Here is a 27386-nt window from a genome sequence, read left to right as displayed (position 1 = left end):
AAAACACATTAGCGTCTATCTATTGCCAATGTATTGAACAAGCATAACTTTCTTTAATCGTAAAAAATTGTACACTGATCATAATCAAGATATGTATTTTTTGTTCAGGTTCTCATTCGTTCGTAAAACCATTGTATATAATAATGTTATGCACTTAGAAATAGACATATGCTTTCTTAAAATTAGCGCTACACAAAATCTGTCGCAGAAATTTAGATCAAACAAGACTTCGCTAACGCCAGTTTCGTTACTTCACTCGTAGTTTAGACTGATTTTATTTCGTCAAAACTATTTGCACAGGCGAAAGTAGATCGTCTGAGTTCTCTCTGTAGTTGTTCTGTGACTCGAAAATACGTAACTTGACTTGAAAGATCAAAGCTTACGTATACATGCCTGATCGCTATTCTAATTGTGTAACACACGATCGGCTTTTTTCAATATAATAAAAATGCACATTCCATCCTCCTTCAACTGTCAACAGATTCGTTTCGAAAAGCAACCAACTATATAAAAAATAAATATAGTTCTGACCAGCATATAAGCAGTTTGCCAGAATTAAATACTGCGCGAGCTCCACGACAACATCGTACATCATAAAAATCGAATTTAATAGGTTAAAAACGGTCTATGGTTTCCATTAATATAAAATCTATCCTCTTCTCGTCCCATTAGGAAATGACTCGCCGTCATGCTTGCTCGACGATATTACAATTATCTATTGCAGAATATGGCGTACATTAGAGCGTTTATAGAGTTGTGATAGATAGCTAGCTTAGAGCTGAAACTAGTTAGAACGAATTTTTTGGTTCTGAACATAGCAGAAGTCCTGATGCTGAAGTTGAAACGACTGTGGCTGGGGTTCGTTTCGATTTGGGCCCAGGACTGGGGCGCGAAGGACTTAGCCTGAGAGACCCGACTGCTGGACTGGTCGACTATTCCCACTGGCGGAATGCCCTCAGGTACTCAGGGGTTTCACGGAGTTGGAGGATGGAAATCGCGTGGGCACGTCAAGACACTAACAGCTTGGGGAGCAAAACATGTTATGGGGATTCAGACATCGCACTAAAGATTTACTTATATTATACCCATGTCTAGGTTTTAGATTATAGAGACTCCTTAGTTTATAGAAAACATATAATTTTACTACATAGGTGCTTCTTATAACTTCGTGGCTGGTCGCAGATGATTATGATGGTACGATTGCTGCTGTACAAAATGCTTCCCATACAGATAGAAAACAAAAAAAAAACATTGCTCCCTTATCGATTGCCAAACGTTCACTTCTAACTTTTTTATGTTGCAGAGGAGAAAAATTGTACGTCACTAAGGACAAAAGGTCTCGAAGTTCGTACTGGAGACGAATAGTTTGCTGGGGATGCGGTCTTTTGGTTCTGGCCATTGCTATTATTATTGCCATATTGGCCGCAAGTACGTATAACATTCGAACTAATGATCATTACTGAAATTGTCAAGCGTTGAAAGTATTTAATTGTACACGCAAATGTATTCTGCGTGCGTGACTTTTTGCGAAAGTCAAAGTATTTCGGAAGTTTGTTCATTGACAGCTCGATCATGTTCGCACAGTAAATAAATTCAGCTTATTCATTTTCAGCTGGTGTAATTCTTACGCAAGAGGAGACGCAGCCTTTGGAAAGTGACGGACACACAAGTTCACGCCAATTTGGCGACATCAAAACATCCGGCAGTCAAGAATATATGAGAAACCCGCCCGCTAGTCCCCCTCCTGAAGCCTCAACTCTACCACTGTGGCAAACAACCGACGAAACTTTATATGAAACGGTTCCAAAGGCCTTCGACGGATTATTGACATTGGACAATTTCAACTGGACGGAAGGCATGGACAATCCAAAATCGAGGGTTTACAGAGACGTTTCGCAAGAGATTGAAGAAAATTTGAAAGAAAAGTTGCACTTGGTGGCGAACTTGTCCGTTGTCAAAGTCTACAACATCAGCAGGAATGGAGAAGTCAAATTCAGGATCAGTTACCCTCCGGTACCAGCGCCCGAGCAGATGAGGAACGAAGTTGAAAAGACGTTGCAGGAGACTGGCAGTATGGTCGGTAAATACCATTTGTCGAAGTTGGACATCAATCGTCTGATCGACGATTGTAAACACGGTGAAATGAATTGCAGTGATAGTTGCCGGTACGATTATTCCGAGGGTGTGTTCGTTTGCTCTTGTTTGAACGGGAAAGTGCTGGAAGCGGACGGGACGAGTTGCCGCGACGAGAACGATCTGAGTAACGTCGACATGAATGAAGACATTTCTCACGTTCACGGCACCGAAGGATACGCGCAAGACGGCGTTCAAGGAAGAAGCCGAGGACACGAGACAACCTTCAGTCCCATACACCAGGAATTAGACAACTCGCAAGCCGTACCCGTAGAGATGGACGAACCCCATATTACTTCCGAGATGCCTACGATGCACGAACACCATCATGAAACGATGTATGAACCTGATACGGTATCCAAGCCTGAGCCCACCGGCGAACCGAAGTCAGAGCCTGAACCTACTCTGGAGTCCGAACCGAAGGTCGAACCAATTATTACACCCAAATCAGAACCTGAACCGACTTCTGAACCCAAAGCAGAACCTGAGCCAACCTCCGAACCCAAAGCAGAACCTGTGCCGTCTGTTGAACCCGAACCTGTATTCCAACCCAAGGCAGAACCTGAACCTTCCGTCGAACCCGAACCATCATCCGAACCCAACGCAGAGCCTGAACCTTCGGTCGAACCGGAACCGTCATCCGAACCCAATGCAGAGCCTGTACCATCCGTTGAACCAGTGCCAGTATCTGAACCCAAAGTAGAAACTGAATCATCTGTTCAATTGGAACCAACATCCGAACCTTCTGTCGAACGCGAATCAATGTTCGAACCAAAAGTTGAACTTGAACCTTCTGTTGAACCGGAACCAACGTCCGAACCAAAGGCAGAACCTGAGCCTTCTGTTGAATCGGAGCCAAAATTCGAACCAAAAGCAGAGCCTGAACCCACTGTTGAGCCTGAACCAGCAACTGAGCCTAAATCCGAACCCCAAGCGAAGTCTGAACCTGCGCCTGAACCAAAAGTGACGGTTGCTGAACATGAGCCTGATACAACGACAGCTGCGAATTCAACAACAAAACTCGTCGAACCAGTGGAGCCAGTATCCGAACCGCAACCATCTGTTGAACCAGAACCTGAGAACACACTAATGGCTGAACCGAAAGTTGAACCGGTCGCGAATGATGAAATTCAAACCGAGTCCACTTTGGTGACACATTCCAGACCTGAGTCTGATTCACCAAGTGTTTCTTCGGATCATTACAATACTGTCCTGCATACAAATGTAGAATCTGAAGAAGGTACACCATCGTCTACTGAATATTCGCAGGTTTCTGGAGACTCTGCGGGAGCGAAAAGTCAGTCTACCATTGACGGGAATTCCAACGCTGATGAAAAATGGAACACACTTGCACCCACATCTATGCCAGAAGCTGAGAAGGAGTTTGAGGGACAAACGGAACATAATCTTACATCAGGAAAAACTCTTCAGGCCGAAGAAAATTCTGAATCGATGAAAAGTGATAATCAAACAGAGCCGATATTACCGTTTTCGAATATCACACCAATTCATGAATCGCAACCTAGCCAAAATGAGCCTGAACATAATATCGTACCGTCCGTTGATTCTATTTATCATCTTGAAGGCCGCCAAGGCATGAACAATGAAACTTCTGTTATGGTGCCACAGAATCCAGCACAATTCGAAAACGTCACTGCTTCCGGAGCAGATGTCGAACACAACTTGCGGTCCGAGAATAACCCTGAAGTTACTCAGGCTGAATCCTCTACTGCACCAGTGAATGATCTCGCATTGCAAGATGATCTGGTACAACATTTCGTACTTCCATCCGAATCGCAAAGTGAAGCAGCTCCGGTTACAGAGTCGAGAGAAAATTCGACCGTTTCACATGCACCTGCGACTCAAACTGTACAGTCAGGCGAATCCGAGAATAAAACGGAGACCGTCGAAAAATTCGAACAGCCTCAAGGAGTATCAGGAGCAACGATTGGAGAATCTAGGAGTAAGGCTATTCCTGATTATGACTCGTTTTTGGACTCAGTGATTCAACCTACAAGTACACCAACGCCTATTCGAGAGAGCATTCCAGTGATTGAACTAGCGGAAGAACCGGAATCAGAATCAGACTCCGCGCCATTCTTTACAGCTACAATCAAACCGTCAGCTTCCGTAGAGCCTGAAAGAGTAAATACGTCGGAGAAAATGCCTGAAACAATGGTTGAAGCGAAATCTGGCTTTGCCAGTGAAGATTCAAATTCAAAATCTAATTCCAGCATGGTCGAACCATCTTTGACGACAATGAATGATACTGGAAGTAACGGAATTGACGGCATCCCGAGTACATCGAGTAATGAGCAAACACTACCGGAAACAACAGAATACAACGTTATAGAAAACATGCCGAAAACTGTATATCAAATACTGCCAAAGCTCTTAAGTGAAAATGTCGAACCGTTAATAGAGGCTAATAAAAATGTAACGTCATCTGACGACCAGCACATCATGGTCATCGCTAACACAGAGTCTTCTACTGAACACTCCGCGCATAGTATAATTCCGGAGTTATCGCCCGAGCAAATTGCAAGCGTTCACTCAACGGAAAACTCAATTCACAATGATTCTAAGCTTGATGATGTAGCAAAAATTAACGAATATCATCCAACCGAAAACATTGATCACACTGAAACGCTACAAAACAGTCCGAAGCAACCATCTCTCCTACCGGAGAATTCCATGGTCACTGAACATCCATCATATCCGGTAGTTTTTGCTGAGAATTCCGTTGAACATTCTGCAGACAAAGGTGAGTTCTCTGATGAGAAGCACGTCGAAAACATGTCACCATACTTACCAGACATCCAACACGAGAAAGAGATATCTAAAAAGGCTCCAAGATTGGATAAAGATGAACAAGATGAACCGAACCCGTTCGATGCTCACATACCAGACGTCATTGCGCATCATTCTGAGGAAAGCGGTAACAAATCCAAATTGCAGAGTGATTCGAGTAACATCTACTTTAACGGTGCCTTAAATGAAGTTCGTGAACACCTGAATGATACTGACTTTGAACTATCTGTTCCTACTGAAATTAACAATGAAACACAAATGCACCAAGAAGGTTACTCTGTAGAAGATGTAAGAAATCAAGAACCAGTAATTATATCGGGTGTTGCTGTTGAAAATGCGGAAAGTTCAACGCAAGTTCATTTGGAAAATAATCCCGATGACACATCTTCGGAAGATTCAAATAATCTTCAGAATACAGACAACACCGAGGAAGTATCACTGCAAGATCTTAGTAACAGGAATGGTCACAATCAGTCGGTAAGCGTAATTGATAATGGCTTGAACGAACATCATCTACATGTGACTAATGAATCGTCGGTCGAAGATAAAGCTGGGCAGGCCTCGAAGGATGAAGTTCACACCGATGCTGAACGTGGAAATGAACCTGCTGTAAATTCTTCTATCCACTCGGAGGGAACAAACGATTCGGAAGAGATTTTGAGCGTTATACCGTTAGAGGATGACGATGAAACATCCGACAACCGTCAAGCTGTACCAGACAGTGAAAACGAAAGCTCGTCGCCGCAAAATAGCGAAAAGAAAATTATAGAAGGTACCACTGAAACTGCAAACATTTCAACATCTAGTAAGGAAATAAGTAATACATCGTCAGACACACAGAAACCCGCACATTCGGAGAAAGTTGTAGTTGATTATACCGAGAGAATTTTTGAAGATCACTATAACGATATTGTGGACGAAAATGAATCGAATCTAGCTAAACATTTCGGAGAAGAAAATAAGGGGCAAAACATAAACGATGTAGTCGATAGAAGTAATACTAGCGCATCGTCAAATGCTCAAAACACGACGGTGGTACCGGTTCAAAGTGATGTAGATATAGTAAAGAATAATCAAACTTTAACCGAACAATCTACGGAACACAACGAAATTTCACACTCTTCTTATACCGACTTAAACGAACGAACACCGGTACAAAATACTCGAGAACAAGTCTCAACCATTCCTAACAATACCAATGTTGAAGCTGATGCAAATACTCTTACCGATCACACAGAAATAACTACTGTTGAATCGATCTCTGATACTCAAACGACGATATTACCGGAAATAATTAACGGGCATTCTAACGAGGCTAAGCTTACTACCGAAATCCCCATTCTTCCGTTGGAATTAGAACGAATGATTCCTGTAACCGAAACTGTTCTTCAGAATGACGAGACAACAACCACTGAAAAGCACCATGACCAGCAAACCAACGACACAAACACCGTGTCAGCTGTTTTAGGCGAAGGTGAAAAGAGTGCTACAGTCCTACCACCGCCAATGTTTATCCACGGATCCAGTTTAGAAGGCAATGCTACTACCCAAGTACCCATTATGCCTGATGAGTTACAGACAACCGAAAATGAGATTTTTACCACTTCAGCTCCCGCAAAAATACTACAGAGTGAAGAGAAGCTGATGGATCATAGTATTAACTATGAACGTGGTCAACATGAGCACTTGATCAACAACAATAGCCAAGTGAACCAAGAAGAAATGGGCAACGATCATTTACGAAATATTCAAAATACATCCATTCCCGTTCTACATCTCACCACCGAATCACAGACACTTCCTTCTGTTCAAGATGGAATGGTGCTAATTAATGTTGAAAATACTAATGCTACTGAAAACGGCAATCTCTATCCGCAAGAGCGCACTGAAACCGTTGAGGATTCAACGCAAAAATTAAAACCACACAACGAGACAGAAATTCCACAACCTGATCTCACAGGAATTGAAAATGTAAAATCAACCAACTCGGAATACAAGACAACCATTTTGAAAAAGCTCACGCCTTCAATTCCGGAAGAGACAGAAATGCAGCAGGACAAAGAGACGAAGGTTACAACACAAAGTCCGATGATAACAACGGACGATATCAGACCCGTGTCAGAAGCAGTGGTAGATGATGTAATGCCGTATAAATTTGATTACAAGCAACTTTTCACCCCGACTGGAAAACCTAAATTTGTTGAAGAAGATGAACTGTCCGAAGACGAATTACGAGTAATTCCGTTAGAGAAGCAAGATGTTAAGAAAAAGGCAGTTGAAAAGAAGACACTCGATAAGTACAAGTACAAGAAGGAAAAGGAGTTGAGCTTTCAAAATATAGGAAACCTGGCTACTGCAGTTGCCGAAGATCGCGAAACACCTACAACAACAATGCTTTCTGTTGAAATTCCTCCAGCAATTATCACAGAAATAATGATTAATGAACCGTCTGTTCAGCAAGAAGAAAATTCGACCAGACAGACGTTGGTTAATACCTCGGGTTCTCCTAGAACAATCGTAGACAATATTGAGCCTAATATACCAACGATATCAGAAGCGGTAGTTCATGAGATGACTTTAGGAAATAATAAGAGTGAAACTTTACTTCCTCGCACTGACTCTGAGATTCATGTTATGGACAACGAAAATAACACTCACGTAGAATCATTGAGTGATATCATCTCGCCTGAGGCTAAGGACATCTCCAAGAATTTCGCAAACATTCCTGCTGAAGAAACAATTCAAAACAGCTCAACGAGTTCCAATATTCCATCTATCGAAACAAAGATTGGAACTGACAGTGAAAATAGGCCAGAAATAGAGTCAAACCAGAATGCAAGTGATACAGTTGTGCTAATACAAAATAATCCAAGCAGTACAACTACTCGCAGTGTCATCGATCAATATATTACGAAAATAAATGACGCTGTACCCGAGGCAGTACAAATTGAAGAAAATCTTAAGCAACATAATAGTACAGACACCTTGCCAGTAGCAGAAACAACGGTAGCTGCACCTAATCCAACATCCGATGTTCAAAATAATGACAATACTTCAAAGATCGAAACAACTGATAACGTTTCGAGTAATCACGAGACTTTTTTAGCTCAAAGCACTAGTTCCTCCGAGGCAAGCATTGATTCTGTTACCAAAGGAGAAAACACTTATGAAGTAACTGAAAAACTCACGACAACGACAGGATCAATTGAAATTCCTGTTTCAATCATCGAAAGCGTTAAGCTGTCCACAGGTGGTCCCATTGAACTGCCGAACCCTCTTTTCTCAAAGTGCGCTGCTGGACAATTTCAATGCGTCAATGGCACATCTAAGGATAGTGCTTACTGCGTTAGCTTAGCCGCGAAATGCGATTCGGAAAATGATTGCTCAGACGGATCCGACGAATTCAATTGCGAAAAAGAAGGTTGTCCAGGAAATTTCCAATGCTCAAGTGGCCAGTGTCTTAAGCGAAACCTCGTTTGCAATGGAATTGAAGACTGCGATGACGGTAGTGACGAGAAAAGCTGCCAGGAATGGAAATGCCAGTTCGACGAATTCCAATGTCCTAACGGTGAGTCAGTATGTTGCAAACCCTGCATCCTTTAACAACATCTCTTCTTCGTCATTATTTTTTTTTTTTTTCAAAACACTATTTATTTTACGTTTTCGAGTACCAGTGCTATCAGTTTTGGATGAAAAAATTGTGGGTTATACCGTTCTTTGTTATATTCAATTCGATGCTCGCATTTCAGGAAGGTGTATCCCGATTTTGTGGCAATGCAATGGTCGTCCAGACTGTGAAGATCATCGTGACGAGTACTCCTGCGCAGAGAGCTGTGGAAACGACGAGTATCTATGCCCGACTGAAAAATGGTGCATTCCACTAACGTGGCACTGCAATGGAATACCAGAATGCGCCCACGGAGAGGATGAAAAACTGTGCGATTGTGCTTTGGATCAATTCAAGTGTCAGACTGGAGGCTGCGTCCCGGTGAACCTGGTTTGCGACGGTGTTGAACACTGTCCGGATCATTCGGACGAGTGGGATTGTTTGACGGCGAATTTGACCGTGGGTCTAAGCGCTGTGGAAATCCAAAAGGAAGAAGACGACCGCGAGAATCACGGAGACAGTGACCTCATCGGGCGAGCAACCATACTGAAGATAAAGTAATTCGTGCGATTTATCTACCATCACAAAACTGTGCAACGTAGTCTGACGATAAGAGGAATTTTAATCATCTAACGCATATTTTCCAGGCAACCAAATGGTGAACGTCGCGTCGTGTGCGCTGACAATTGGACTACCGAGCTCAGTGACGCTTTCTGTAGAACACAGGGATACTTCTCATCCGAAGCCACAGACATGATAGCATCGGACGAAGGTCTGAAGCTACTGAAACTGAAGTCTACGGCTGATCTGAAGGCACCGTTCGTCACGAATTTCGAACAGACCGACATCTGCGAAACGGGAAAGATCGTTCAGATCTCTTGCGAGGAATTCTCATGCGGTTCGCATTATCCAGAAGGACCAACTGCGAGATTGGCCGGCGGTACGCCCGCTGGTGAGGGACAATGGTCAAGTGTGGCTCTGTTGAAGGAACGAAAACACGGTATTGCTTGCACTGCTAGTGTTCTCAGTCCTATGTACGCACTGGCGAGCTACTCCTGTGTTCACAAGTGAGTCTAACTACACGCTATACTTTGTTACATATGTATATTAGAAAGATATGTAATGACAATTTTGGATACTAGCACTTGCAACACTTCCAATTATAGGTATCGATTACGAGTTTGAACCACTTTTGGATGATCTATAAAAATGATACAATGTTCTTTCCAGATACAGACAGAGCAATGGCTGGCAGTTGTTCACAGGTAGTGATATGCTCATTCCGCATGCAGTTAAAAGTATCGTGCCATATCCACAAGTGAAGTATAATCAATTTTTGTACAATAACGACATGACCTTGGTTGAGCTCGAAGAGCCTTTGGTCTTTTCTCGTAACGTCAGCGCCGTTTGTCTTCCGCAACATCCGATTCAGGTAAATCGCAATATCACGTTTCTATGCATAGCAAATTGAATATGTCATCGGTATCTTCGAATCCTTATAACTTTTGTGTCTTGTTATGCTTCCAGCCAAGACAATTGTGCGTTACGGCGGGCTGGGGCTTCCCGATGAACGGTGAAGTCAACCTGCAACAGTACTTGAAATTCTTACCCGTGCCTACCTACGACTCTGAAGAATGTAACGCGACGAGTCATTACGCCGGTTTCATCACCAAGGATAATATTTGTGCTGGGTTTACCGACACGGACAAGGGACCTTGTTACGTAAGTATCGTAAGGTTGCATCATAGTGAAAATCAATTTCAGAATCTTAATATTTAGCAGCAAATTTCTCTAACGTTCTGTAAAAATCCCTGACGGAATGTTGAAACTGCTTTCACCGAGAATCTATCAAAAAAATTGTTCGACCTGTACCTTCCATTATTTAATTTGTCAAGTTTTCTTGGAAACGTATAGACTTTGTTATGAAAATCGAAAAATTAGTAGACAAATTATGAACGTGTTAACTTAATCTTCAGAACGACGAAGGTGCACCATTGATGTGCGCAAGCGAAACTGGCAGATGGGAACTTCAGGGATTGTTGAGCCATCACAGTCGGTGTTCGCGAGGTCATCCAGCTATTTACTCGAGCCTTGCCCCTGCGGTGTCCTGGTTGCATCATTCGGTACCAGCCCTGCAAACTCGACCATAGACCAAGATATTGCTCTTTTTACGCATATATATAAATGTGTACGTAGAACTCAATGCGGTGATATTTGGGTGACAAAAATTATTGTCATAAGACAGATAATTATATGGATAGCTGCCCATATTATATGAGACACGGTGCGTAGAAGTCCCTTGATGATGCATTTAAATGCGTGCTGAATGAATAGTTGCCGATGGTATTCGGCAAAAGATTATATACGTATACGTGTTTAAAATGACGAAGGTACTCTTCCGCATAATCAGTCTAGTACTCTAAATATTTTATTTTTATTTTTACTTTTATTTTTTCGTGGAATATACATATATGTGTGTGTGTATTCTATTATACATGCGACGATCAGGAGGACTATTAAAACGCGTCAATGAATATTATCTCTGTGAAGAAATGCTTCGATGAGTACTGAGAACTGGAAACTTGGTAGATTATAAACGGAATCGGGCGAACAGTATATCTGCATAGACTAAGGAACCACATTGTACATATTGTATAAAGAAACTGTTTGATACGGTAAATGATTTATTTTGTTTAATTTTTTTTTTTTTTTTTTAACATACTTTAGGTGATAGGGTCCCTTAACTGTTTATTACGTAAGACAGAGATTGATTATTCACGAAAATGAAAGGACCGAATAATAATTGATACGGTGCTTCATCAAATTCTCAATGATAAAATCGGAATTTTGATGAAGTAATTGGGCGTATTAACCAGTCAAAGATTGTAGTGCTATATACAAAATTTGTAAGTTTGAAAATCAAGTAAAATATCGTTATTATTTTTCGGCATGGATGTAACCGACGTATGATGATTGAACTTATAATTGTTTCATTTAAGAGACCCTTAACCACCTCTAATACGAACCGTATGTAACGATAAATTTGTGTCAGAAATTCTGTTGCAGAATTCCTGGAACGAATGTCGGCAGTAGTTAGAACTGAAGTATATCTATATTATATATATAATCTATATATATAGATAGAATAAATGTACATAATATATAATTATATTTTAAATTACATTGTTACATGGAATATTAACAGTATATAAAAGTAAACAAAAAAAAAAAGGAAAAGAAAGAAACATGTTTATATATGCGCATAGTCAGTGATGAGTGCCTAAATATTTTTATATCGTAAGCGAAGAAAATCAGTAAATGTAATTATAACAATCCATACAGTTCGAGATTTTTTTTCTATAATATTTGAAACCAGTTTTATACGAATATCGAGTTCTTGAAAAATGAAAGTTCCTGTAATTCATTCAGTGACTCGTTAAAACTTTAATATTAATTCGGTAACAACTTGATATAACGCTAATTAGTGAATATATAAGGAGACCACCAAGATAAGAGGGTACGTACATAAAATGTAGCGCTCACATCATTGCAAAAATGTGTGTTTTCGAGAAGGCTTTTCATTCTTGGGAACCAGACATTAGGTAAAAACTGTACATAAAGTATTTACAAGTGATAAAGTGATGAAAAAATACGTTGATAATCTCTTGTTCTGTATTTACGTGTTGGTCGTGTGTACAATTTATTACAGTAGCTTACAATTTCAATTGCTGCTTATTTAATAGTGCAATAAGAATCTGGCCATTCATTAATCATTACTCTTTCATCCAAGACATAATTGAGAGCCGTATTAAAATTTAAAAAAAAATCGTATGACATTTTGGATGGTTAATGAATAAAATTAGACTCAAAAATCGTAAAATGGATCAACAGTATTGAGGAACGGTAGTACGCAAATAAATGTTGCTTAAATCAGTAATAATTGATCTGAATTAAGTTACTTTCAGCTTCGTAAGCTGGGGCTGCATAAAAAACTTTTTGAGGTAAAACAAGAAATAAATCTAATCCAGTTGCTTGACCGGTATCGCCGCATTTTCAGCAGCTGTTACCGTAGCATCTAAAATGATAAGTGATCTAGAAATATTATTTATAACAGAATTATATTTAGCGATAACATCACAAATTTCACTTGTAAGTTCTTCCGATTCATCGTGCAGTTTTGTGTATGCCAGTGTCAAGTTATTCAACTTGTGCGTTGCCTCGGGCACGCTGCGAAACCGCTCTGATTCCAATACCGGTAGAAGTTCCTCCAGTTTGGTTAACAGATGAGCATTGCCCCTCAGTTCAGGTTCCAAGGTAAGTATAAGTTCCGCTCTTGCTTCCATTTGAAGATCCGAATTCTCAAAATTAGGATCTAAGTAAGAATCTAACTCCCCAATTCGTTTCACGACTGCATTTGCTTTTTCTCGCCCAGAATACGACGATGAGATCAAAGTATAAGCATGAAGAAGACTGTCGACGACCGAATTTTCTGTCGGTGGATCATCGATCTGTGGCTTATTTCCATGACTAAAAACTTGATTCTCCAATTCTGCAACTCTCTCCTCCAGTAGTTCTATGTTGGACATTCTGCAACCAGCGGAACAGCAAATACGATAGCAAAATTAAATACCTTAAAGGTAAATGTGAATATATATAAAAATTTTTATACACTAATACTCTTGACTTTGAATTTTGAAACACATTTACTTAGTTACCATAAAAATGTGGCGACACAAGGCAGTGTGCTCTTATAGTATCAGTCTAACGACTAGAATAATATTCTCATGATTGAAAAGTGACAACATAAAAATCACAAATGATAGAAACGTTCAATAGTATAACTTGAACAAGGACTTTATTTGAAATCGCTGAATAGAACCACGTGTGTGCACCGCCAACGACTTTGATGGGATAATTTATATACTATGCAAAATAAATTTGAACGAGATCGTAACGAGATCCATAACCTAGTGATATAATCAGTGATAAATAACAAACTCTAGAACGGTGGCACGATCAATTTTTACTAAATTGAGGTTATGTCGACCGTTACACGATTTGATTTCTACTCACGTTGGACGTTCTCTACGGAAATTGACTACTTTGAGTTTTGAAATAACAGCCTAACAACGCTCGGCGAACCGTAAAATCAGTATGAGAAACGTTTCACACTCTGAACGTGAACGATAGCCAATTTTGCGCCAACTTGACACCTGTCATTCGCCCTTCTGACAGATCATGCGAAACTGAGATCAAAGATGGCGAGCAAGAGACTAGCGCTCAAGAAGTAACTTCCTGTCCTCCCCCTGCACCTATCGTCTTACTTGCTATAGCACACTGAAATATAATAATACTGGCCCGCATGGTGAAAAAGAAAGGATTTTCTTTTATGGAGCGGCAGAATGCTTTTGTAACGCTTCTTAGGGATGTTGTTGGCCAGAATTAGCTAGGTTATTTTTCCATCGTAGATAAAATCGCGGTCTGTCAATATAGCAAAACCTCGACTGCACATATTCCGCGAGAAATTCGAATAACCCACCGGGCGAAGATAAATATAATACAAGCGCAACGTTCGGCGTATTCTATTTTTGAATCGTATAATGTTATTCCCAGATCAGCGAAGAACGTAGGAAAATTCTTGAGCATGAATATACGCGTATATAAATCGCGTGAAAAGTCTGCAACCCGGCAAAGTTTTTCTCGCGCGTTACGGTAGCTCTTGAACACATAAACATCGTTGCGAATACACGCGTCTTCTCATCAGGGTGCAGAATGTGTTTGTATAAAGTTCGGTGCCGCATATAAACATGCATATCAGTACAGTGGTTTGAACAACGAAATCGATATCTCGAGCCCTGATAAGTCCCGTAAGTTATCGGATAATAGGGGGGGGTTTGTTTCCAATATCCGTCCAACCACGAGGCTGGCGAATGTGACGGGGAATTGCGGGGATTCGCATCGCGTCGCAATGGTTAAATAATTGTAAACAGTCCTTGCCTTATCCACAGAGCGCTCGCAGCTCGGTGGGGGCGACGAGGAGCGCGAAGCGGACTAGCAGAGTAAGGAATCAAATAGTGGAGGGGGAAACGCCGTCATGGCTGACATGTGTGGATTGTGTGGCCCGCAGGCGACGAAGTGAACAGGCGCGAGTGTTCCAGGTCCGTCCGCGTTGAAAACGCGCGTTTGTTAAGTGAATATGGAGAAAAATGGGCCGGGGATTGAACGTGGAAGTCGCTAGCGACCGACCGGCTGCCAGCCAGGGAGACAGATGGGCGAAATCTAACAGGATGGAGCCCAGGGTGTGGAGAACTCGGCTCCGCGGCGTCGCGGGCATCTGCCTGGTCTTGGCATTGACGGGTATCGTGTATTTGGGATACTTCTGCCCAGACCACGTTTGTGCCCTGACCAACCGTGACCTCAAGGAGTCCACGCGTCTCTCTGAGGGTTTCACATCCGGGGTTGTCGACAGGAACTTCCAGGGTCACCCTTCCTTCAGACTTCAGAGCATACAGGGCAGTCTCGCCTACGAGGATGTCATCAACAACACCTTTCAATTCGACATCAATGCCCACGATGTTATGGTCTTTTTACACATACAGAAAACTGGTGAGAAACATTTTGCATTTATACCCACTCGTTACTCAATCGTCAATTGTTTCTCGATCCCGCTGGCTTGTGTCAATTGGTTTCGACGTGAAAACAAATCTGCCAACAAAAACACTCCATCCCATCTTTTTCGTTTGAAAATTCAATTTGAATCACGGATAAAATTCACCTTTTAACTATCGTCAGATTCGATTTGCTCAAAAGTTAACTCTGTCAAGGTCAATAAATTCATTGTTTACTCAAGTAGAGAATGCTCTCAATGTTGCGTTATTTTAATAACGTTACCAACTTCAACCTCGTAAAAATTCATTTCATTCCTTGTCAAGATTTCATTCAGTTGCATCTCAAAAGTGGCTCTAATGGGGAGAAATGTTTTTGTAAACATTAAAAATCAATTTTCTGGAAAAATGTGACATTACATTAAGATTACCAAACCAGCTTCGCCTTTGGCATCAACAAAATCTTTGTAAGAAACTCGGTCCAGATAACATTTTCGTATATAACAGTAATCAGTTTATTTTGGAAAAACTGACATCTCAGTGATTCACTGCTGTAAGGGTAATGTTTTTCAAGTAGAATTTTGTTATGACAATACAGAAAATGTAATTAATAATAGAATGATGACTAGTGTGTATCACATTTTCCTTTATTCTTTAATACTATACATTGACCACGTGATTCACAATTGTTTTTATCTAATGCTTTATTATTGAAGTATATAAATAATCACATCCGCAGAGCACAGTAATACGTGACGCAAGTTGTTTATAGTGAGATATATTCATACCCAGCTTTGCACTTTGGATTTGCAACAGTTGACTAGTGGCCTGTGGCTACTACTGGGTCGTGCTCAGAAATAGCAATTGCTTATTTTCCTGTTAGCCGATTTGTTGCGTCATTCAATTTGATAATTTACCACTTGGCTATTTGAGATTTGAAAAATTATAGCCAACTTTTGAGAAATTGTTATCAATAAATTGACTGACGTTTTGCAGCATCTCTTCGAGAAAATAAAGCAATACCCAACTTGTTACGTAACTCCCACTGTGATCCTCAGTAAGATGCAAAAGAAAGAAAGAGAGAAACATACAGACAGAGAGAGAGAGAGAGAGATTACGTAATCAGCTACACGTGCAAAAATTTCCGTCTTTATTTCCCTTTCCACTTTCTCTAAATTTAAATGGCAAGTCTTCAACGTCAAAGAGTTTACCTTGAGACTTATTTATGTTATAGAACCTCATGGAATAAGAAATCTCACAAAAATACAAGAATAGAAATTCAGGTGTGGTTTTACAATTATTCTGGTAAAGTTTGACCTTGTTCCAATCAAAAAACTAATGATTTCAATTTGCACATATAAAGCGAATTTACAGCCTGAAGGATCTCAAAAAAGTGGGAAACTTAAAAGATTGTATATATATACTCTTTAAATCCTTCAACACAAAACAGATCCTGACACGTTTTACCACATTATCATTGTAGCAAAATTTTCAGAAGCTTTGCAAGTGGTTTTAATATTATCCAGAAATCGGTATTTAAATATGCATCTTTGCATGAAAGATAGGTGAAGCAAAATTTATGAAGAGACAGATTCCTATCTTCCTTACTTGACTAATCGTTATTTATTCTAGTATCGAATCACTAAACCTACGCTAAGACAAATTCAAGAAACGTGCTAATACTGATGCAAGTTCACCATATAATTGAGCATAAAACTGGTAACATTCGACTGATATAACCTAGGAAAAAATTTGATGACAAAGAACCAATCTATCTGTTATCAGCAAATAGTAAACCAATTTTGTATAAATTCAAAAAATCAGAAAATTACTGAATATTTTTCATATTTGCAACACTGATTTAAGAAGGAGGGAACTTCACAACTTTAATGTAACTATTCATTTTGAGGAAAAGTAATTATTTTACAACTGTAGGATCATCTCAAATTCAGTATTCTACTTTCGAAAAGCAAAGTGTATTCAGATTTTGGTAACTAATTGTCTAAAGTCGTTTTAAATTTTCAAAACAATGATTTCAGTTTCAATATTTTGTTACCTTAACGTTACTTCAATCTTCCCAATATTTGGGAAATGGTTGACTCTGAATCCTAGAGTTGTAGTCTTACAAAACGTGATAAACAGGTATTGAATTTCAGTACCGATTCTTTGAACAAGTTCTGCACATTCTCTAGAAAAATTTTTGCAGAATTATGTATCGAGGGTTAAATATAATTTGAAAGTTCAATTCTGTAACTCATACAATGCGATTGAAATACAAATTTCTCATATATCAAAGTTTTGTGATGCTATTTTTGCGTTTGCATATGTTTTCGCATTTAAACAATTTGAAAATAATTATTGATTCATATTTATAAAGTATAATTTAAATTAAATTTAAAATTATATTTCTGAGGTAAACAATATTTTTTACCTAGTTTTTTGCCATAGATTAGTTTAATTGTAAATTTCCTCCAAAAGTCGGCCATTCAAATGAAACCTTTGTATTCGCTGATTGCAGGCGGTACATTATTTGGTAAACACCTGGTGCGCGATTTGGACCTGCAAAGACCGTGCTCGTGTCATAGGAGGCGAAAACGTTGCTCCTGTTTTCGTCCAAACCGGAACGAGAATTGGTTATTTTCCCGGTATTCAACAGGCTGGAAGTGCGGCCTGCATGCTGATTGGACGGAATTGACGAATTGCGTTGATTCAGAATTAAATAAGATAGAACCAGAGGGAGTGAAGAGAAGATATTTTTACATAACAATCATCAGAGATCCGGTAGCGAGATATTTGTCGGAGTTCAGACATGTGCAACGAGGTGCCACGTGGCGAGGAGCAAGACATTGGTGCGGCGGCATTCAGGCTAACATACCTCAATGTTATTCCGAGCCAAATTGGCAAGGAGTTACGTTAGAAGAGGTCAGTCTGATAAAAATAAAACTAACCAATTTTTTTCTGGAATTCCGGAAAGTAACGGGATTCGGAAATTGATTGCATGATTCCAGAAACCTACCGATGTTCGTTATTGGTGCACTTATCTAACTAATTGGCTCATAATTAAGGGGTCTTAATTTTTTTCCAGTAACGATTAGCAGATAAAGGGCTTATCTTTAGCATTTCATAGACTCGCTTTGGAAACTCATTATGCTTCCTCTTATCAATTCATTCCTCTGCTAAGCGTTTGAGCCTGAGGTTCTGTTTTCCTCGTTATACTTGTAATGAGATATGCACTGACATACAGAAAGCGAGCACATTTTAGAGTTTGGATTTCCTCCTCAACTGTTCCACGAATAACAATTTCACATATTCTAATCGATGCATTTTTTTCCTATCTCATTAAAGTTCATGCAGTGTCCTCACAACTTGGCAAGTAATCGTCAGACTCGGATGCTGGCTGACCTATCCATCATAGGATGCTACAACTCGACGCTAAATCGAACTGAGAGAGATCGTCTCATGCTTGAAAGTGCCCAGCGTAATTTATTATCCATGCCGTTCTTCATGCTTACTGAGTACCAAAAGGTGAGTAGACCATTTTATGGTATTTTAATTCTTACATTTCTGAAGTGGTTGTGATTTATTTCGGGTTGTCATATTCCTACAATATCACTTTCCTCTATGACCGTTGAATGTTATCTTTGTTAATTGCTGATAGAGCAAAGCAAGCTTCAGTTGCATGTGGTAACCCAATCACTCGCTTCCTATTCTCCAATTTCTATGCATCGCGAGTTTGACGTATCCCAGCCTTGAAGGTCGCTTGATATCGCACAGATTACTGAATATTCAAAACTCATTAATTATATCTGCAATATACATCTTTCTACAAGTTGAAAGGATGTCCAGTGCTTCGGGAGAATTCTCAAAATATCCTTGTATACGACTGTTCGAAGTAATTCCAGAAATGTCCTGGAAAATTTACTCACCGTTTACACATTTTGTTGATCTTATTTCCATGATCTTAACCTTCCGATTTTCTGCAATCTACTTTGATATTATTCTTCTAATCTATGTTGTTCCATATTCAGGGATGCCACAGTTCTTCAAGTTATCATGTTTCCGCGTTATCAGGATTCATTAGGCGTATAATATCTCTTTGATACCATGTCGCGCGTTTTGTAGAGTACAAATTGTCTCGTGAAAAAACGTGGACAATCATTAAAAAAAAAAGATACTGATAAAATAGAAGTCTTAAATTTTTAAAGCAATCCCTTGTGTAAATGCTTTTACAACTTTTTCTCACTTTTCCGTTTTGATACTCTGTGTAATTATCCATTCCACAAATTGAAGCTACAATTAATAATGAATTAAGAGTGAAGTATAAGCGATTCGTTTTTTTATCGCGAATTTAGTCAGATAAATTCGAAAATTGTAGGATCTAGTTTATTCGGCAATCATATTTCGGTTACTTTTGCGGTTCGTTTATTTCGCGTGAAATACTGCTTTTGGTAGCTACCAAGTACTGAAATACATCGTTGAGCTGACATGAAATTACAACTGTTTCAACAACAGTTGTCTATGAAATTCATTGACGAATATCTTGAAATTGTGTCTTCTCCAAATAGAGACATGTCTGAAATTCTCTTTCATTAATTCATGCCAACAGTTTTATTCTAGTGATAATTTATGCACTAATGGTTTTAAAAATATCTTACCGTTTCCTAGAATTCAGGCCATGAAAACATCTTGTACTTGTGTCGGTGAAAAGGAGCAAAGATGATCGATTGTTTATGTTTGACCACTAAGAACAAATCTGATCAATAACCGAGTTTCAATCGGACCGAAATTTGAGCTTATACTGTTGTGTTAAACGGTTTCCCGAGTGAAATCATTAAAATATTATGAAACTGAAATCGGTTTTATTATCTTCTGGCATCTATTTAGAATTTCGGTAATTTCTGTTCACTTTCATAGTCCCTTAACTTTAGTAAATAGCGGCATAACAGCTTGAGTAATTATTACAAGAGACACATTATCTTGCAAACTACCCACGGTGCCAGACTTCAAATTGATGTTTATCTATTCTTGTCCCTGTTCAAGAATAATGGCCGTAATATAAATATTTATGAGAAACCTTCTGACGCCATGTGTGTCCCATTCCTGCCTTATTCCTCTTATCCAGCCTACCATTCAATTGTTTATTTGGCTTTTTGGTCCACGTTTTCACCCGTTTCTCTTCAACCCGGTAAAACTTATGGTCTTTGTATACTTGGATACTTCAATATCAATGTGCACTTGACTTCTAATTCCCACTTGATCTTAGCGAAATAAATTCTAATTCTGAAGTGACAAGTGTATGATAGTGAATTACCAAGAGCACACTCGAAGAACAAGTAACAGATACACTTCCTCGGCGCAATTTAATAATACAGAAGCAATAAAGATTTCGTATTTGTGTTTTAATTGTACGTATAATACACGCATGCACGCGCGCACACACACACACAACCACGATAGATGTGAATCCATTTTGTAAAATGGAATGCAGAGACGGTTTCCGTTTAACTCGTAATGAATTTTGCAAATATTCGATATTGGCTTTTATCGTTCTTTAGGTTGGCCAGTATTCATTTGAGGAAACATTTGGCATGCGATTTGCAGTAGCGTTTAAACAACACAACGCAACACTAAGTGCGGCGACAAGGGCGACGCTAAGTAAAGAACAGCTTGATGCTGTGGAACGGCTTAACGGGCTGGACCTGAAGCTGTATAAATTTGCAGAGACTCATATGTTCCAACGTTTCGCAATGATTAGGGAACGTGATCCACATTTCGTTGAAAGGTTTCAACATTTGGGCGAGTTGTTGTCGCGACCAAGTGTTACAGAGTTCAACTGGGATTCTGTTATTGAAGATACAACAGATAACGACTAGTATTAATGTAAATAAGATAACATTTCAATATGTTTCCCTATCATTGTCTGAGCAATTTATGCTGTTCGGTTGATTATCCAGTGATTACGAAATAGTGCACTTAATTACACTAAATGAAGAGTGCTAATTAATCTGAAGAGTAACTGGCGAAATTATGAGCGCAGAATTGGTTTACTGACAGGAATATCTGTGATTTTACCAGGTGCACACATTTCTTTTGTTTTCTAAATTTTACCTCTACCGTATTAGAGAGTTCTTTATAAAGCTTATCTTTATAATCAAGACTCAAAGGAATGTGCATTGAGTGCCACTGATAAAGCTACCAACACTCTGCTTTTTTTTTTTTTAAAGCTTTCGTTACAGCTTATGTTCGACAATACTGTGTTCATAAACCATATAATATTCTTTTATGCAGCTATTTTGAACTTGACATAATTAACTAGTGTCAAATGATTATAAAAACACTTTATGCGGTGTAAATTTCACGACTGTTTAATTTGTTCCGCATTGACGAGCCTTAACGGGTGGGAAGTTAGTATATTTAAATAAGGCCGGTATACACTTGCAAGTAAAAATACGAGTTGTTTTTCATTTGGTCAATTAGTAAGTACAATGAAGCATTCGAAAATCGTAAAAATACACGATACAAATAATAAGAAAAGGTTCTACCGAAATTTCGTGCAATTTTCTTTACCTTCGAACAAACTGTAAAAGCAATTATTTGATGTCCTTAAAATTAGGTTTTCGTCAAATCTTTATCTGAGGCTTGGAATATGAAAGAGAAAAGAACATTTCAAATATTAGATTTTCACAATCAGCTTATTTAGTTATATGCAAGGATCGGAGATTCGATGCCGGTAGGAAGTCATTTGTACAGTTTTATGGAGATCTCAAATTAGTATGCAACCCACAGTGACTAACAGGAAGGTTGAAACATAAAAACTTGAGCCTGACTAGATTTCAGGATCATTGTATTCAATGTGATCATCATATCCTTTTTTTTCTTTTTGTTTCTTTCTTCAACATGTTAAATAGAAATCATATATAGAGATGACATTTTATTTTGTAAATATATATTAAGATTGTATATTTTTAAATAAATAAGTTGCATTACTGTTTCGAACAAGGCAGTATTAGGTTTAATAGAGAGGGTCTTGAGCGCTCAGGCTATCTATGATAAGTTTTTCATGCTTTATCGCATTTTCAGAAATGTTCACTAGTTTTATTTTCTATCTTTTATTACTTTTTCTATGGTACGATTTAATACCGAAAACTTGCACACGCGTTTCTCCATATCAAATTCAGCACAGTTACGAAAGTATAAATTTTCTACCACAGAGTAGAAAGCACAAGTGAAATTCATATATAATATGTATTTAAGTTTTATTATTCCAAAGAGATTGTACATATTGATATCTTCATATGTGAGTGTTCTAAAATGCGATAACACGATGTAAGATTTATGCACATATGTATTTAGGTTCAACATTTTTCTGTGTAGATTATTATTTGCTGATAAATTCTTCACAATACGGACTACTATTATTAAAATATCAGTCACCGTTCATCCGAGATAATTGGATGTAGATTAAACTTTGAAAAGGAATGCAAAAATCAGTTTAAAGCGAATGTCCACAGATTGGAGGTAATACTATATATAGCGTTACGTCGGAATTCGCGTATCGTTCATATCATTACGCTTTCATTTTAGGTAAGGGTAAGCCGAAATAGTGATAAATGTAACTAAAAACTGAGTAATTAATTTGTATCATGCGTACGCATTTTGTCTTGTGTTGTATATAAGAATTAACGACCTGTGAATTGTCAGTATCCTTAAAATATGTAGATAAAAACGGTTGATTATTATAGTTTCGAGGATTGTTTCATTTCAATCAATTTTATAATAATTCGCATGTATAGGCTAGTACATTACGTAAAAATGTTGAACTTTCAAACAGTATTTAATTTCAAGATATTTTCCGCTCGTATCTATTGAATTTGAATGCAAATCAAAAATGAAAGTGAGTTGTCTAGAATAGTAGTAACGAACGTTGTAAGTGCAATAAGACTCGCTGGGTTACCACAATAATAGTTATCTCATATGCCAACCAGTCATGAAACATATAATATGTAATATAATTAATAAGATAATGTCCTAAGGAAATTGTTTCTCAAAAATACTTTAGGCTTTTACTATTATGCGTTATTTAAAGAACAAACAAAAATATATATATATATATATATATATATATATATATATATATATATATATACATATACATATATATATATATATATATTTTCTATAATAGAAAAGTTGTTATTAAAGTCAAGTACTTTTATGTTGCAGCTATATTCTAATTAAATATGTTAGCCAAGTCTTTATTTTATTTCAATTTATACGTAATAAGTTGAGTTTTTTTTTTATTTACCTTATGTACGTGTGATATTAAACTTGTCTTCGTATGTCTTCCAAATAACGTTTCAATTTATACCTATAACTTGGCTATACCTATTACGAAACTTTATCAGAGTAATACCATAATACGAAGTTTAATAACTACTTTTCTAACAAAAATCCGAAAGTAAAGTAAACAGAAATACGAAGGTATGGTAGACATTTTTAGTTTAAATAATTTCATATGGAAATTGTATAGCGCACCATAAATAACAATAAGCAAATGTAATATTAAGGACCAAAGATACACACTTACGTCTTTGCAAGCTTTATCAAAGGAAAAGCTTTCTCAAAGCTTGCAACACCAGCAATAATAAGAGACGGAGTTTTTATACCTATATCATCACAAAGTAAATTTTGCATACGATTTGGGTTAAGAAGGGAAAGGAAAATCACCAGAAGAACAATAGGAAAAGAAAATAGGTATCGTAAAGAGTTTTTTCATATGTCAGATGTGTCGTTTTAATCGGCTAGAATCAAGGGTCTTGTACAGAATATATACAGCTTGTGATCAAAATTTATTTTACACTAATTCAAGTGGAATATTTTCCAAGTAAAATTTTTTTCAATTATGTACTGTTTCGTTACATTCGCTACACTGAATATCATTTTCAACTTAGCTATCAGCAAAGGCAAAACATTGATTTGCTCTTTTACAAGTATTTTTAGTAATTTTTAAAACAAAATGTTCGGAGCCTCGACATCTGGGTAATAATTAAACAGTGTCAGTATTGACTGGACACGAAAGTGAAGTTGTAAATTGTAAAAACACCATCCGTAACTGCACAGCGTCGTTCAATGATATCTATTCAAAATCGTGCCATATCATTCTGTGTTTTGTATGTACGTTGCATAATACCTGTAGCTTGCGAAAAAGCATTTGGGTAGTCGAGCTAGAAGTATATCACAAAAAAAAAATCGGTTTGTACCAGTGTTTAAATAAGCAAATATCAGTTGTCCTGTAATAATTGAAGCTTTCAATTATAATCGTTACAACTTTGTGATGAATTGAAAAAAATTTTTTTACATATTTTGTAAATGAGGCAAATTTCTAAAACAATTCTTAAAACTGCATAACATTTATGAAACACATGAAAAAGAATATCAAAATCAAAATATTTTTTTCTAAATGTTTTACTTCTTATTGTGAATACAAAGAAAATAATAATAATTAATTAAATAACAAATGAAATGCATCATTAACATAAGCTAGATACTTGAATGAAATAATTATCTGAATATAATTTGAATAATTCTATTTTGTTCAACTCTAGGTTTATGATACGATAAAAAGTGTTCCTAGTGCATTTGTCGACGTAACGCTTCGAACATTATCATCATTATCGAGCATTGTAGAACGTAATAACGACGCATAATTATCTATATCATAAATCAGATCATCACTACAAGAGATTTAGTCAACGAATAAACCATGACGTTCGTCTAATGGAGCGAATAACAGGCCTAATGCCTTTCGTACCTTGTTTCAGCCAGTGTACATATTATACCATTAGTCATTAAGGATTCGAAGAAATATATAATAATAAGGATTGAACGATACTATATAATTATATATAAACAAAACTAGGCTCATAAATGATCTAATCAATTATTAATTATGTAAACCTTCTAATAAAACCTGAAAATTCTGTTAACCATTTTTATAGCATTTACGGGGCTCGGACTAAATTTTCCATAATCCGTTTTACTGAGATTTATAATTAAACGGGCATCGTTTATTCCGTGACATCATCTCATCAGGTTTTTTTCTTGTTTTTATGTACAATACAAAAAACAAACATTATCATATTTGCTATCTCAAAAACTGCAGCTTCCAGATCAAAGATGGATTTCAATAAACTCTTCCTTCTTTTAACGATTATTGAAAGTAAATATTTAATCACTGTATTCAGATATAATTTTAACTCATATTATTATGCTAATTGTTTATTATATTACATCGATAAATGCAGTATCATTAAAATATTTCACACTCACAGCCGTTGTGTGTCAACTTTGATCAGAAAATACTGTGTGAGCGTAGTTGGGTTAGTTTCTCTTCTTATTATTGAAATGCTTTCTGTGTGTTTTTTTAATAGCCCGCTGAATACATATGCTAGAGCAATGATTGCTCCAGCATTATTTTTTCAAACCCATTTGGTGGCGGGTATATGAAATCATCCAATATTATATCTAAAATAGCTCCGTCGTCGACTGAAAAGGAAAATTTTCAATAATCATTACAGTTCACAATAGAAAATCTAGAATAAGAAATTGCGATTTTAGATTATCCATGTCCTCAAATCATTCAAATATTAACATAAGAGACCCAAACTTGATTTCGTACCATAGAGGATGGGATATGTGGTTACTTTTATTCCTGTAATAGGAACATCCAGGAGCTTTCCATTCAAATAGAAGTTCAATTCTATATGATCATAGGAAATGCCCTGTAAATAAAATATGAACAATTATTAACATTTCGAATTTGAAGTTACCGTGGTAACTAATACTAATTTCATACAACAACGGTAGGTGAAACATATAACTAACAATTATGTCGCCCTCCTGAGCGATGTTCTGGACCTTGTGCAATTCCTCTGAATTATGACGTATTATGCCATCTGAATTCAAGGCCCAACTTTCCTGATCACTTCCCCCTACGGTAGTATTCAGTTCCGTAGAACGCGTTGCTAAACCAACCGCCCAAACTCCGCCTTGCTGGATTTTCACCTCGAAGTAACTTTTGCTCTGTGCCAAAGGTGCATTCGTCAGAGCTGCGCCTCGCCCACATACTCTCAGACCATTCTTTACAATCACAACCTCGTGACCTGTAAAGTATAGATATAATTTCTTGATACAATTAATTAGAGAGGCATGTAGAACAAATTTTTTTGTGTAATTTTCCAACATTTGCTGGAAATTTAGTTGTGCTTCTAGATATTTTATTAGATTGAGGTCTTGCAAAGAAATTAATATCATCTTTATCACCCTTCAAGTCTTCTGATTCTAACATAAAATTAAATACTCTAGAAATTGAATCAAATTGAGCATTTCTAAAATTCCAGCATTGCAGTTTCAAATGCATTCGTTTTGAAGGAAAATTAATGTTTGCCAATTTGTAAATTTCAGATTATTCTGTTAAAATCAGTTCATTTCAAGTTACTTATACAACTTGAAGTAATGCATTACTTTCAACATTTCCTATTACATTCTAATATTATACAAAACTCTCGTATGGAATCAAAGTATGAATTACAAAATTTTCTCCGTCAACATGTTTTCTCTGAGATATATCAAAATTTTAAACGAACTTATATTATAGAAAAATATTGATGCCATTGTGAAATCTTGAGGTTAGGGTTATCGTAAGATACAGTTAATTGTTATGAGAACGAAGGACAGTCGAGGTGAATTTGTCGGCAGAATTTGAAAGAGATAATCAATTGAGAAGAAAGGAAAAGCAAATTACCCATATGAGAAGTGTCTAGGGTGATAGGGTTCGGTTCCCTTTTTGGCATTTGCGTTGTCGACAGGCCGAGGCCGTCGAAGCAGTTTCTCAAGCAGCAAAACATCGTCTCATTCGGTTACAGTTACCCTATCTAAACTTCAAAATTCATTATCTCACCGCGCCACACTTTCGTCAACAAATGGCAATCAAAACGAAAATAGCTCACACCACGCACAAACTGTTCGTAATTGTCCGGCAACACACAATTTTACATGTATCTTTTGATTTAACTGTCACGGAGCAGACGGCATCTCGGCCGTATTACAATGATGACAGATCGTAAAATTGGACGCGCCGCCGCTTCGCTTTATGGAGGTACATGGATAGGAGTACAAAAGGTATAGGTGCTCATACATTCATACATGCGTACATGCATAAGTACGTACAA

General features: G+C 37.7%; 4 protein-coding genes across 15 annotated transcripts in view; 2 read left to right on the top strand and 2 right to left on the bottom strand.

Annotated features, from left to right (window-relative positions):
- The window catches only part of LOC124216682 (uncharacterized), a 45720-nt gene extending 33629 nt beyond the window's left edge, over positions 1-12091 (top strand). For 2 of the 4 annotated variants that reach the window (XM_046621491.2, XM_046621492.2), the window contains exons 4-11: positions 819-959; positions 1304-1428; positions 1613-8512; positions 8694-9108; positions 9199-9618; positions 9782-9983; positions 10079-10273; positions 10528-12091. In XM_046621491.2, coding sequence (XP_046477447.1) covers positions 819-959; positions 1304-1428; positions 1613-8512; positions 8694-9108; positions 9199-9618; positions 9782-9983; positions 10079-10273; positions 10528-10701 — 8572 coding nt within the window. In that variant the 3' untranslated portion in view covers positions 10702-12091. The remainder of the gene's footprint in view (positions 1-818; positions 960-1303; positions 1429-1612; positions 8513-8693; positions 9109-9198; positions 9619-9781; positions 9984-10078; positions 10274-10527) is intronic. The other 2 variants (XM_046621494.2, XM_046621495.2) reach the window with 2 other exon arrangements.
- Positions 12092-12203: 112 nt separating this feature from the next.
- Positions 12204-13826, bottom strand: LOC124216687 (dynactin subunit 3). Its single transcript, XM_046621510.2, has 2 exons — positions 13625-13826; positions 12204-13138 (listed from the first exon to the last, which is right to left on the bottom strand). The coding sequence occupies exon 2, from the start codon at positions 13135-13137 to the stop codon at positions 12571-12573; it is 567 nt and encodes a 188-aa protein (XP_046477466.1). The 5' UTR covers position 13138; positions 13625-13826; the 3' UTR covers positions 12204-12570.
- A 453-nt stretch (positions 13827-14279) lies between these two features.
- Hs6st (heparan sulfate 6-O-sulfotransferase) overlaps positions 14280-27386 on the top strand; it is a 51020-nt gene continuing 37913 nt past the window's right edge. For 3 of the 8 annotated variants that reach the window (XR_011176870.1, XR_011176869.1, XM_046621505.2), the window contains exons 1-4: positions 14280-15157; positions 17675-18078; positions 18502-18681; positions 27238-27336. Coding sequence is in view for 3 of the 8 variants with exons in the window: in XM_046621505.2 (XP_046477461.1) it covers positions 14758-15157; positions 17675-18078; positions 18502-18681; positions 27238-27336 (1083 nt within the window). In the remaining 5 variants the exon portion in view is untranslated. Of the gene's footprint in view, positions 15158-17674; positions 18079-18501; positions 18682-20711; positions 25148-27237; positions 27337-27386 lie in introns of those variants that run through there. The other 5 variants (XR_006882671.2, XM_046621506.2, XR_006882663.2 and 2 more) reach the window with 4 other exon arrangements.
- Positions 23939-27276, bottom strand: LOC124216686 (SPRY domain-containing protein 7). Of its 2 annotated transcripts, XR_006882672.2 has the most exons (5): positions 26960-27276; positions 26041-26318; positions 25835-25937; positions 25486-25701; positions 23939-24380 (listed from the first exon to the last, which is right to left on the bottom strand). XR_006882672.2 is itself a non-coding variant. In XM_046621509.2 (4 exons), exons 1-4 carry the CDS (start codon positions 27060-27062, stop codon positions 25604-25606), a joined length of 582 nt encoding a protein of 193 aa, XP_046477465.1. In that variant the 5' UTR covers positions 27063-27275; the 3' UTR covers positions 23939-25603. The 2 variants fall into 2 exon arrangements, 1 of the variants encoding a protein (XP_046477465.1); XM_046621509.2 differs by having other exon boundaries at positions 23939-25701; positions 26960-27275.

Source organism: Neodiprion pinetum, chromosome 4, assembly GCF_021155775.2.
Source record: "Neodiprion pinetum isolate iyNeoPine1 chromosome 4, iyNeoPine1.2, whole genome shotgun sequence".
In the NCBI taxonomy this organism is placed as follows: Eukaryota; Metazoa; Arthropoda; class Insecta; order Hymenoptera; family Diprionidae; genus Neodiprion; species Neodiprion pinetum.
This window is presented reverse-complemented; position numbering and strand designations above follow the sequence as displayed.

What these genes read in the sequence shown, in the direction of transcription:
- LOC124216687 (XM_046621510.2), bottom strand. Translation starts at nt 13,137, where the DNA reads ATGTCCAACATAGAACTACTGGAGGAGAGAGTTGCAGAATTGGAGAAT.
- LOC124216686 (XM_046621509.2), bottom strand. Translation starts at nt 27,062, where the DNA reads ATGTTTTGCTGCTTGAGAAACTGCTTCGACGGCCTCGGCCTGTCGACA. An exon ending in CTCAGGAGGGCGACATAATT is followed by an intron (nt 25,938 to 26,040) that starts GTTAGTTATATG and finishes TTTTATTTACAG; the next exon opens with GGCATTTCCTATGATCATAT. An exon ending in CACATATCCCATCCTCTATG is followed by an intron (nt 25,702 to 25,834) that starts GTACGAAATCAA and finishes TTTCCTTTTCAG; the next exon opens with TCGACGACGGAGCTATTTTA.